Source organism: Scyliorhinus canicula, chromosome 17 (assembly GCF_902713615.1).
Source record: "Scyliorhinus canicula chromosome 17, sScyCan1.1, whole genome shotgun sequence".
Lineage (NCBI taxonomy): Eukaryota > Metazoa > Chordata > Chondrichthyes > Carcharhiniformes > Scyliorhinidae > Scyliorhinus > Scyliorhinus canicula.
In genome coordinates, this window is record NC_052162.1 from 63,515,454 (window position 1) to 63,528,958 (window position 13,505).

The 13,505-nt window shown below is 44.5% G+C and overlaps 1 protein-coding gene across 1 annotated transcript in view; it reads left to right on the forward strand.

Annotated features, from left to right (window-relative positions):
* f8 (coagulation factor VIII, procoagulant component) overlaps positions 1 to 13,505 on the forward strand; it is a 98,124-nt gene that overhangs the window by 57,976 nt on the left and 26,643 nt on the right. Inside the window, exons 13-15 of the mRNA XM_038775925.1 lie at positions 2,222 to 3,407; positions 7,044 to 7,212; positions 13,207 to 13,446. Coding sequence (XP_038631853.1) covers positions 2,222 to 3,407; positions 7,044 to 7,212; positions 13,207 to 13,446 — 1,595 coding nt within the window. The remainder of the gene's footprint in view (positions 1 to 2,221; positions 3,408 to 7,043; positions 7,213 to 13,206; positions 13,447 to 13,505) is intronic.

Consider the following 13,505-nt stretch of genomic DNA (forward strand, 5'->3'; position numbering starts at 1 on the left):
GTTTTGACCTCTGTAAATATCGTTTTACCGTTTCATCTGCCCTATATCTGCACTAGCGACACCATCCTATGTATATAAGTTCATTTTAACACATTCTGTATATAGTGAGGCACATATACACATCCACACGCACACGCACCTTAATATTTATTATCTAAAAAAAAACGGGGTGGAGATGTCATAATATACATCTATGTACATAATGGAGTGCAGACAGGCAGTGATTGACACACAGGATGACCAGTAAGCACACAGAACACAGCAGCCAATCACCAGACAGGACACTACCACTATAAAGCCAGAGGGCACCAGTTTTCCCACCCTCTCTGGACCCAGCCACTGAAACAGTCAGAGTTCGTGAGCTAGCCAGTGCAAACACCATGCGGTAGCTAGTAAGTCTGGTCAAGCTAGTACTGGGTCTCCAGTCAAGTCAGTATAGTGTCAACCCACAGTTGAACATGTATAGTAGTTAAGACGTTAAATAAAATTGTGTTGCATCTTATCAAGTGTTGGAGGTCTGTCTCTCGCTACACTGCATCAAGTGCAGTCCACATCGACCCAGCTTGCCTAACACACCAATAGCTTACTCAACATTTGCATAGACTTTAGGCAACAGCAGTGTCTTGGGGGGTTCCAGACAGGAGAAGTAGTGTGTGAACATGCTTTCTGCTTAAGTCCCACACTCTGATACTCACTGACCTAATCCTTTACACCTCATCTCTTGTTGACCAAGCTTTTCATGGCCCTTACTGGCACCTTTGGCTTAGCTTTGTCTGATTAAACCTCTGTGATGAGTTTCTACATTAAAGATGCTACGTAAATGTGAGTAGCTGTTATTGAGGATATACCACTGTCAGTGTTTAGGGGGCTTTTAGATTAATACAAAATTGTTGGCATGTAGCTGCAACAGTTTGTGTTTCTGGTGCAAATGTGCATCTCTGACTTAACTCCCGTTCTGTTGGTCGGGGTGCGATTTTTATCCCGTGGTATTGAAGGAACAGCCAAAATATGTCCAAAACAGGATGGTGTGTGAATTGGAGAGGACTTTAAGACAATGGTTTTCCTCTATGCTGGCTGCTCTTGTCCTTCTAAATCGTATAAGTTGTGGCTTTGGGAAGCTGTCAAAGAAGTCCTAATAGTTCTTGCTCTGTCCTTTTCCCAGTGAGAAAGTTCTGTATATACTCACAATTCCATGCAGAATGCACAGAGATGACAGTAATGTGAATAGACAGGAGAATCTGAGGACATTCTCCTAAGAGCAGATTTGATGGAGGTGTTTAAAATCAGAGGTGTTTTACTAGAAGAAGTAAATAGAGTAAATAAAAAACAATGACTGAATGTTCGATAACCAGACGATAAGGCCATAAGACATAGGAGCAGAATTAGGCCACTTGTCCCATCGAGTCTGCTCCGCCATTCAATCATGGCTGATATTTTCTCATCCCCATTCTCCTGCCTTCACCCCATAACCCCTGATCCCCTTATTAATCAAGAACCTATCTATCTCTGTCTTAAAGACACTCAGTGATTTGGCCTGCACAGCCTTCTGCGGCAAAGAGTTCCACAGATTCACCACCCTCTGGCTGAAGAAATTCCTCCTCATCTCTGTTTTAAAGGATTGTCCCTTTAGTCGGAGATTGTGCCCACTGCTTCTAGTTTCTCCTACAAGTGGAAACATCCTCTCCATGTCCACTCTATCCAGGCCTCGCAGTATCCTGTAAGTTTCAATAAGATCCCGCTCATCCTTCAAAACTCCAATGAGTACAGACCCAGAGTCCTCAACCGAGTCACAACAGGTGAATCACAAAAGAAGATTGACAAAAGAACCAGAGGTGACATGAGGAAAAACATTTTATGCAGCAAGTAGTTAGGATTTGGAACTCGATCCCTGAAAGGGTTTTGCATACAGATTCAACAGTAACCTTCAAAGGGGAATAGGATAAACACTTGAAGGAGAAGAAAATTCAGGGAAATGGGGAAAGAACAGCAGAGTGGAACTAGCTGGATTGCTCTTTGAAACAACAGCACAGAATTGATGGGCCCAATGGTCTCCTTCTGTGTTGTACTATTCAACGATTGACATCCCAACCATGTCACTTTCAAAACTGAGAAATTATGAAATGAAACCTGATATGCTTGGTTGCACTTAATTTAGGTAAAAATGTATTCTTTCCAACTCAATAGTTTTATTTTATTACTCCCTTTACCTCTCAACCTTCAGGTTTGTGGCTCGTGGAGCCCCTCAATTATCAATATCAAATTCAGGGCATGAGGGCAAAGTTCAGAGTTCGTAACTGTGATTATGATGAGGAAATGGTGGAAGACTTCCTTCAGGAAATTGACCCTGACGAGGCTAATGGAAACGTACTTGAAGAAGAAATGATGCAACTTCTTTTCAGACCACGAGCATTCAAGACGCACAACAATAATATAACAGAAGAAATTGAACTGGAGGAACTCATGAACATCACCAATGATGTGGAAAATATGATTGAGCAAGACCCTATCTGGTCACATTGCCGGCAAAAGCAACATCACACCTTAGGTAAGGGATATGCTCAGGAAAAGAAAGAAAATCGCTTTTCGAATCATGGTAACCGTTTGTCCAAAGACCCCAATGAACTGAATCAAACTATTAGAAAGGATCTCGATGATCCATCTGAAACCAACAAGAAGCAAACTACAAAAGAATCTGATAAAATGCACTCTGCCTTCACCAAGGACAGTAGAGTTAATAAACACAGTAAGAATGGAGAAATTGATGAGTTAATTAAAACAAACTACAGCTCGGATGATCTTGTGCAGACGAACCGCATGAGAGAGATACCTTTTCATGATAGCCCAGAAGCTAACCTGACCTTTACTCAAACAGATGGAAAACAGGTCTTCCTCTATGAAAAACAGGTCCTTAAAAAAAACCGGATCACATTGACCGACAAATTGCAATCAAATCAAAACCAAAAGCTGGATGATGGGGCGATCGCAAAGACCCAGCTTCACAAAGCATTTACATTTGAACGGGAAATTAGCAATGGAACAGAGGGAATGAACTTATGGGATAATGATACAGCTGGAACCTTCAGGGAATCTGAAGGTATAACATCCAATCAGACATCATTTAATGAAGCATCAACCACAAAAACTGTAATCAATTCCACACAAGTCAGGGAAGAAACTCTTGAATATGATGACTATTCAGAAGAAAGTGGAGCTGGTGACGAGTCCAGCTACACAGGCATACATGATACTAACTTTGGAGCTTTCTCCAGCAGTGAGTGGTGCCCAGAGGAGGATCCAAGCTACATCCTACGAACTTCCAATTCACAGTCCAAATACTATTACATTGCAGCTGTGGAACTGTTATGGGATTATGAAGAGAAAGAAACAGCTGGAGCTTTCAAGCACAGGTAAGTGAGTATCAATTTTGCTTCAGAAAGGTGGACATATTAAATAAGATGTAACCAGTTAACAATAGACTGCACATGTAGAATTCCTATTCAATCCAACTGCTTGTTTAATCTCAAGAGTTTTGGGGGAGGGTTTAAACTAAAAATGCAGGGGATGGGAACCTATGCAGTCAGAGGAGGAGGAATCAAGGACAAAATGAAAAGTCAGAAAGGAGAATAAGAAAAGTAAAAGGCAGATAAACCAAGGGCCAGATTCAAACAGGACCACAGTGAAAAATATTGGGAGTGGGACAATTAATGTTAAAAAGACAAGCTTAAAGGCTTTGTGCCTTAATCCGCGGAGTATTCGCAATAAAGCGGATGAACTAATTGTGCAAATAGATGAAAATGGGTGTGATATAATCGGGATTACGGAGACATGGCTGCAGTGTGACTAAGGCTGCGAACTGAACATACAGGGATATTCAGTATTTAGGAAGGACAGACAAAAAAAAGGGTTTGCATTGCTGGTTAAAGAGGAAATTAACACAATAGTGGGGAAGGATATTAGCTTCAACAATGTGGAATCTGTATGGGTCAAGCTGCGAAGCACCAAGGGGCAAAAAATGTTCGTGAGTGTTGTGTATAGACCCCCAAACTCTAGTGATGATCTTGGGAATGGCATTAAACAAGAAATTAGAGACTCATGCGATAAAGGAACATCTGTAATTATGGGTCATTTTAACCTGCATATAGATTGGGCAAATCAAGTTAATTACAATACCATAGAGTGGGAATTCCTGGAATGTATACGGGATGGTTTTCTGGACCAATATGCTGAGGAACCGACTAGAGGACAGGCCACCCTGGACTGGGTATTGTGTAATGAGAATGAAATCATTGGCAATCTAGTTGTGCGAGACCCTTTGGGGATGAGTGACCGTAATATGATAGAAATTTTCCTGAAGGTGAGAGTGATGTAGTTGATTCTGAGACTAGGATCCTGAATGACTCATCTGGTCAGTTGGGGAGCTTCAGCACCCCTACATGAGCACCCTTCACAGGATGAATGAGAGGTGATCTCATTGAAAGCTATGGGATTCTTAAGGGGCTTGATAGGGTAAATGCTGAGAGGATATTTCTCCTCATGGGAGAGTTTTGGACCAGAGGGCATTGTCTCAGAATAAAGGGGTGCAAGTTAGGACCGAGATTAGGAGGAATTTCTTCTGTAAAGGGTTGTGAGTCTTTGGAACTCCTTACCACAGAGAGGTATGGGGGCAGAATCCATGTGTATATTTAAGGCTGAGAACTTGATCAGTAAGGGAATCAAGGGTTCTGGGGATAGGGCAGGAAAGTGGATGGGTGGATATGGGTGGCATGGTGGCACAGTGGTTAGCACTGCTGCCTCACAGCGCCAGGGACCCAGGTTCAATTCAGGCCTTGTGTAACTGTGTGGAGTTTGCACTTTCTCCCCCTGTCTGGGTGGGTTTCCTCCAGGTGCTCCTGTTTCCTCCCACAGTCCAAAGAAGTATAGATTAAGTGGAATGACCATTCTAAATTGCCCCTTAGTGTCCAAGGATATGTAGGTTGGGTGGAGTTACGTGCATAAGGTGAGGGTGTGGGTCTGGATGGGGTGCAGATTCGATGGGCCGAATGGCCTCCTTCTGCACTGATTCAACGAATCTCGGATCAGCCATGATCCTATTGAATGGCAGAGCAGGCTTGAGGGGCTGAACTCCTGTTCCTATGTCTTATGGTCTTATGATAATAATAATCTTTATTGCCACAAGTCGGCTTACAATAACACTGCAATGAAGTTACTGTATGAAATGAAAAGCCACATTCCGGCGCCTGTTTGGATACACAGAGAGCGAATTCGGAATGTCCAAACTACCTGTGGGCCACTGCACAATTTGCAGCCTCACAAGAGGGCCTCCAAATTCGTGATTGAACCAAATTTCACGCCCCATCTTTTATACATTCAAGGCTATTTTGATGTGCCTACCAGTGAATGATTGGTAAAGATTGAATTGTCTCACAACTGCAGCCTCAGTTTTGTGTGGCAGACAGACCAACCACTGGACAAAATCTTAATATGCTCAAATTTTAAACGCTCGTTATTTTTAAACATTACTGATCCAATATTCTTTTTATTTGGTCCAGCATTATCAGAGGAATGGAAATGTAATCCTCAACTTGTGAGGAAAAAGTACCTCACTCATATCAAATTATGACAGCTTCAAATTCCAGCTATTCATGTTTTTGTGACTGTGACCCATGAATAGCTTGATAAGCAGAAAGGAATTTCCATTTGTATTTACGGTGGTCAATGCATAGTGTTCAGCTCTACTCTACAGTAATATTCAAGTGTCTCTGTCACATGCCCACCGTCTTGACTGGGGAATACTGTGTGACTAGAATTGCAGCAAAAGAGATTAAGCATGGGGCGGGATTTTCAGTGTGTTGCCCACCACTGGCCGGTAACGGTATCTTCTGGGCCTGCTGCTGTCAATGGGATCCACCCCACGCTGCCGAGATTCCGTGGCAGTGGTTCGCCATCAGTAGAACGGAAATCCTGCTGGTGAGAAGAGCTGGAAAATCCCCTTCACGAATTCAAAAACATATAGGGCTGGATTCTCCGTTTTTGGGACTATGTCCCCATGCTGTCGTGAAAACTGTGTACTTTTACACCAGGAAAACTGATGTCAAAAGTCCACAGATTCACGTCTTGCAGGGGGCTATCAGGCAGCTGTCATGGAGCTCGCAGCTACAGCTGCCGGTACGGCCCCCAGCACTTCCGGGTCAGAGGCCAGACATGCACACGGTGGTGGTCTCCAGCGACCATGCTACGCTCCATGGTGGACTGAGCCCGCGGACCTGGACCACCGATATAGTGCCCCGCATCGGCCGCTCGCCCGACCCTGACCGCCCGCACACATCGCCCCCAGCCACGAATTAAGCACCTCATGCCGTCCGATTGGCCCTCCCCCGACTGTGGCGGCCCCGGACTGAGTCAGCAGCTGCCGCGTGGGGTTCCCGAACAGCAGGACCACATTAGAGCCATGCCGTCGGGAATTCAGCCGGTCGGGGACGGAGAATAGCGAGGCGGGCCTCAGGCCATTACCTCAGGCCATGGATACTCGGCACGGCGTACTCCCTGAGTACGAGTATGGGGCGGAGAATAACGGAAGTGCAGTCGGTCCGATTTCATGCGAGAAAACGGATTTCAGCGTCAGGGTGCAGAGAATCCAGCCCCTAATATTAAAAGATAGTCAAGGTTTTTAATTGAGGGTTTATGAGATATCTTACTGATCTTTTGTCAGAGGAGTATTGTTTCACTGTTATTTAATACATGTCTAAGTTAGGCATTCATTAAGTATTGCAGGATTTACTGACTAAATATTAAGGAGTAGAGCACTTTACTGGGTATTTTGAGTTTCAAATAGATATTTGTGCTATTTCCTGGATTACTGCCCAGTAAATTACTGGGCATGATACTGAAGATATTGTACAGAATGTAAATATGTATGATATATTTAAGAGATAATATATAAATATACATATATATTTAAATAATATTTACACTCACTAATGGCTGTCACTGGAGCAAATTTAATCAGCTCAACGTCAGATTAAACTGATGCCAATGTCACATAGGCAGAGGAAGCAATCTCCAAGACAGAGTCTTGGCAGCAAATTCAAGAAGGCAGTGTTTCTGCAATACAAGGACAGCATGTTCAAACATCCCATAGTCCGTGGAGAAGGTGAACAACATTTGGGCATTCTTGGGCCTGTCATCAGTGCTGAAGTCGATGATGTTATTGTGGTGAGTCACCAACCTTAAAATAAATATATAGATTTTAAATGATATTTTACAAATTGATCTCAGGGCTAACATGCATACTCAAAATTCAGTTTCACCTTAAACTGGATTTCAGGAGGTCATCAATCCAATCTGTGGCAATCCAAATATTTCTGTGACTACCTTGGAACTCTAGGGGCTTTTCACAGTAACTTCATTGAAGCCTACTTGTGACAAGCGATTATTATTATTAACTCAGTGTTCTCTTCATTTTAATTTGCTGAACATCTTCCATCACATTCTGACTCTCCTTTTGTCATCATTCTTAGTTCACGTTACCAATCGCCTGCCTACTCCACATTCTATTACTCTTCTGCTAACTTCTTCTCCCACAGCCAAACCCACTAATGATTCCTCCCTGCACAGCACGAGGTCTATACAATTGTCTCGATTCTAGTCCATTACAACTCTTGAGTTCACTCGGTCAACATGGTAATGCATGTTAGCTCATTGTTCTCTTTGTAAATCCCTCCATAGCCTCATCTATCCTTACCTCTTGAACTTTCTCTACTCTATGTGCCTGAAAGTCAGCTCGCCGCAGTACAGCATGGCCAATAAAAGTTAGGAGACTCTGCTTCCAGGATCTACCTGGCTCTCAATGCCTCGCGAGATCGCGTTAGATCTCACGAGGCGTTGCGATATAAATCCTGTCCATTGTGGGTGGGATCACACTTTGGCAAATCTGCATATTAAAGCAAGACAGCTAGTCTCACTTTAATGTGCAGATTCCCGAGGTTCCTGAGGCTTTGGATCTATCCCCTTCGACTTAGAGAGATTAGATGAGCGCCGTTTGGTATTGGTCTCCACAATCAGGGACCAAATGGGATGACACTGTGGGGGTCTTCCTGGGGATTGGAGGCCCCCAGCTGCATGCCCTTTGAGCAGGGTGGTGCCCTGGCACTACTGGTGCCACCTGGACAACCTGGCAGTGTCACCTGGGTGCCAGCTTGTCACTGTCAAGATGGCATTTTCTGTGCACCCGTGATTGGGCTGAGGGTTGCCTCTGTGGGTGTTGGGAGAGGGCGGGGTGTGGGGGGGCGGGGGTTGTGGGGGACAGGGACCCTCCCAGACTGCGTTCAGGCTGAGAGTTGTAGGGGGTCATTTTGGGGCTGGGGATATCGTGACGCCATTTAAAAATGGTGTCTTGATCTCTCGCTATACTGGGGCGTTCCGGCGAACGGAACTCCTCAGTGTACAAAATGGGACCATGTGTGGCCTCGGTCGCGTATTCCCTGCTGAGGCCCCTTATACAATGCAAATTGCGTTGTGTAGTCATGTGTTTCCCGGTGCTACGAGCACCTGGAAACACGCGGCTAAAAGCGCTCACCTTGGGACTTTGTGCACTATCCAACTAGTTGGAAACAATGTTCCTGAATACATTCTCCCCTCTTCGGCTTTTGTTGCATCTCCCTCTCCCACAAAACTGTCAGTTGCCATGAGTTATTTTATTTATTTATTCTTTTATAGGATGTGGGTAGCGCTGGCAAAGCCAGCATTTGTTGCCCATATCTAACTACCCTTCAACTGAGTGGTTTGGTCGGCCACTTCAGAGGCCAGATAAGAGTCAATCTAATTGCTGTGGGTTTGCCGAGTCACATGTAGGCCAGACCAGATAAGGACGGTCCATTTCCTTCCCAAAAAAACATTTGTGAGCCAGAAGGGTTTTTATGACAATCAATTATAGTTTCACGCCCATTATTTTTGATATGAGTTTTATGTTCCAGAATTTATTAATTGAATTTAAATTCCACCAGCTGCCATGGTGGGATTTGAATCCACGTCCCCTCTGCATTACTAGTACAGTGACATTACCACCACACCACCATGGGCAGAATTCTCCATTTTCCCAGCTGGATGTTTCTCGGCAACAGGAGGCTTGCACAATACGCTGAGAACGGGATTTTCTTCTCCCGCTGCTGTCAATGGGAATTCCGGCCCCTTAACCTCAGCCATATTGGCTCCATGTTCTGAAAGCTCTCGTTCAACTTGCTATAACAACAATAACTTTTATAACTTTAACATAAAGACACTTTTGGGTGGCACTGTGGCGCAGTGGTTCGCACAAAAGAACTGGGTACTTTATATTTATTTTTAAAAGATAAAGAAACTTTTTACCCTTAACATAAACTTACCACATTGTTCCTTATAAAACAAAGTATGATACCAAGACACACAGATATATTGGTTCAGATGATGAAATGGTTGGTCAGAGAGGTAGCTTTTAAGATGTGTCTTAAAGAGAAGCCGAGAGATTTAGGGAGGGTATTCCAGAACTTGGAGCATGGGCGACTGAATGCTTGCTCACCAAGTTGAGCAATTATTTCTTTTTTTTAAAAATATTTTTATTCTCCTCCTTTTTTACGTTTTCTCCCAAATTTACACCCAACAATAAGCATTGATCGGCAACGAATGCAATGTCAATCCTCATATCAATAACAACGATCCCATCTCCCACCAAACCCCCAAACATTAGCCCTCATGTTAACATAAACAAATGACAAAAATCCCCCAATGTTCGATGTAATCCAATTCTCGAAAGTGCATCATGAATGACGCCCGTGAATTGTAGAACCCCTCCGTCCTTCCCCTCAGTTCAAATTTGACCTTCTTAAGAGTCAGGAATTCCAGCAGGTTCCCCCGCCACGCCAGGGCACAGGGTGGAGAGGTTGATCTCCACCATAACAGGATCCCCCTTCGGGCGATCAACGAGGCGAAGGCTACAACATCTTGGTGGAGCAATTATACCTGGGAATAAACATGAGGCCAGAATTAGAGAAGCCTGCATAGAACCTACTTCTTTGGCCATGTCCACATTGTCCAATTTCATAAATCATCCAACCACAAATATTTTCACCTCATGAAGCACATCAAGACCCTTACTTACTTTCAGGATGTTTTATGAAGATGCACTAGCATAATGAGGAGGCTGTGGCATAGTGCTATTGACACTAGACTTGTAATCCAGCAATCCAGCATAATGCTTGGGGGACCAGGTTTGAATCCCACAGTGATGGATGGTGAAATCTGAATTCAGTAAAGTTCTGGAATTGAAAGTTTAATGATAACTATTACATGATTGTTGTAAAATCCCATCTGGTTCACTAATGCTCCTTTAGGGATGGAAATCTGCCGTCCTTGTCTGGCCTACTTTTGACTGCCTTCTGAAATGGCCTCGCAAGCCACTCAGTCAATGCATACTGCCAATAATGCTCAAACCCATGAATGAATTAAAAAAACATTGTTAATTCAATCCATATTGTTTTTTAATTATTTGTCTCACTGCGCTGGAAGGGCTTCTGAAAGGCAAAAATAAGGGGCGGGATTCTCCAAACCCCGCCGGGTTGGAGAATCGCCGGGGAGGGTGGCGGTGGCGTGAAACCCGCCCCCACCAGCCGCCAAATTCTCCGGTTCCGGAGGTTCGGTGGGGGTGTGAATTGCGCCGTGTCAGTCGGTGGCCGCTTGCAGCGGCTCCCACGGCGATTCTCCGGCCCGCGATGGGCCGAAGTCCTGCTGGTTCATTGCCAGTCCCGCCGGCGTAGATTAGACTAGGTCCCTTACCGGCGGGACCTGGCAGCGCGGGCGGGCTCCGGGGTCCTGAGGGGGGGCGCGGGGCGATCTGGCCCCAGGGGGTGCCCCCACGGTGGCCTGGCCCGTGATCAGGGCCCACCGATCTGCGGGTGGGCCTGTGCCATGGGGCACTCTTCTCCCACGCATTGGCCATGTCAGCCTCCACGATGGCCGACGCGTAGGCGAACCCCCCCTCCCCTGCGCATGCGCGGGGATGACGTCAGAAGCCGCTGACGCTCCCGCGCCTGCGCGGACCCGTGCCGGCCGGCGGAGTCCCTTCTGCCCCAGCTGGCGTGGCGCCATTCCGCACCTTTGTGGCGGGCCGACCCGGAGTGGTTCACGCCACTCCGTCCCACCAGGACCCCCTGCCCCGCCGGGTACGGGAGAATCCCGCCCAAGTACTATGTTACTACCAAATCTGAAACTAAAGAATTCACATATTTTGTTATGAGTCAATGTTGAACATTGAGCTGTAATTTTCTTATAAACGAAGCACTTTGATCAAAATCCATTACTTCACAGTTCTACAAAATTATTTTGTAACAGTGTCAGAAAGTTAAGTGTCAAATTGTGACATCACATTAGGAGCTAACTTCAATGAATTTGTAATGGACTTCCTTAACTTGCATTTATTCGGCCTTTGCATGATTCTGTTCTCCAGTAAATTGCCTCCCTCCCCCCCACATTCTTTATTCATTTGGCCTAGGCTGCCGTTTGTCACCAAAAGGCATGATTCTTTCTTCTCAAGTTTTCATTCCACCCCACACTATTGGAAATGACCGCCATCTTCCCAGTCGGCACACGTTAAATCAAGACTTGAACAAAATGTTTCTCAAATTCATTTGTTTGCTCAGTTCATCTAATTTGAGTTAAATTTGGTGTTGTGACATGCACAACAACACTGGATGCTATCTTCAGCTCCGAAATTTCACAGTAACCAGTCATGGACTGCAACCATCTACAGTACTACACTTTCACATTCCAAAGTGACACAGTTAATTCCAAAGTTCAGATTTGCTGCTATTTCAGGGCTTGGTGAGAAATGAAGCAGCAGACACACAAGGTAGTTTAATGCAATAGGAATGTAACGTAATTGGGGTAAGTCAAAATGAGGGCAGAAATCGTGGGCACAAAAAACACGACAACATTAATACCCTGAAGCTAACATCAATTGCATTGTGATCAATCACAATATATAAGGCCAACGGGGCTCCAATTAGATGGTTCAGAGAAGAGAATCATAGAAACGTACAGCACAGTGGGAGGCCATTCACCCCATCAAGTCTATGCTGTCTCTTTCAAAGAAAAAATCCAGTTAGTCTGACTCCTGGCTTTTTCCCCATATCCTTGTAAGATTTTTCTCCTTCAAATATTTATCAATTCCATTTTGAAGGCTACTGTTGGATCTGTAGTCACCAACTTATCAAGCAATGCATTCAAATCCTAACTACTTGTTATGTAAAAATTTCATATCATTTCTGGTTTGTGTGCCAATCACCTTAAACCTGTTCCCACTGGTTATTGACCTTCAATAATTGGAAACAGGTTTCTCTTTATTGACTCTATCTAAACATTTCTTTCAAATTTCCTCTCATCCTTCTCTGCCCTCAGGGGAATAACCTCAGTTTCTCCAATCTATACATATAATTGCATATAATTGGTTCATTACTTTTTTTGTGCAGTCATTAGCTGTGTACCTATATACATAGATACGTACATAGAAGATAGGAGCAGGAGGAGGCCTTTTGGCCCTTCGAGCCTGCTCCGCCATTTAGTACGATCATGGCTGATCACCCAGCTCAATAGTCTAATCCTGCTTTATCCCCATAGCCTTTGATCCCACTCTCCCCAAGTGCTATATCTAGCCACCTCTTGAATATATTCAATGTTTTAGCATCAACTACTTCCTGTAGTAATGAATTCCACACAATGCCCCCCGCCCCCTCACAGTGGGCTTTTCTGCAGCAGAGGCAGCCTGCTATTGGCTGCTGGCGAGCTCTTCCACTCCTGCCAAAGGTCAATAGAGTTTTGCATGGTTCACCCGTCCCACTGCCTGGGAACCCGCAGCACAGGTCGACTTCAGGGGTCAACTTTGGCAGGACCGGAAGATCCCACCAATGGCAAGAGCTGGTAAACCCCTCTCATTGTTTTTGGCAACTATAACCTAATTAGAATAATCATGCTGCCATTATTGCTGGGCATCACAAGAGTTTACAATTTGGGTGCTCATTCAGTGGAAACTACAGAATCCAAACTACAGAGTAGACTGGTAATTTTAGATTGAAAAGACCATTTAGTCTGACAGAGACAAAACAACTGGGTAAGTAAGACGTAGATTTGAAAGCTATTGAATTATGTGGGTGTAAAACTATTCCATATATATGTACATAGGTGAAGTTCAAGAATATGGCCTCCAGACCTTTCTCCATTCATGCCCATGGTGTGGCACGTGAGATACCACTTGAATACAAATATGAACAAGAGAAGCTGCAAGACTGGCCTAGAAAGGCTGATGATATTGTTCATCCAAATAACACAAAGGTTTACATCTGGAATGTAATAAAGGGATCAGCACCCACTGAGAAAGACTTTGACTGCAGAGCCTGGACATATTACTCAGATGTCAACCCGGTAAGTCAAGGTTTGCAAAGATTTTTGGTGAGTTGAAGCTGTAGGCAATATCACTTGGC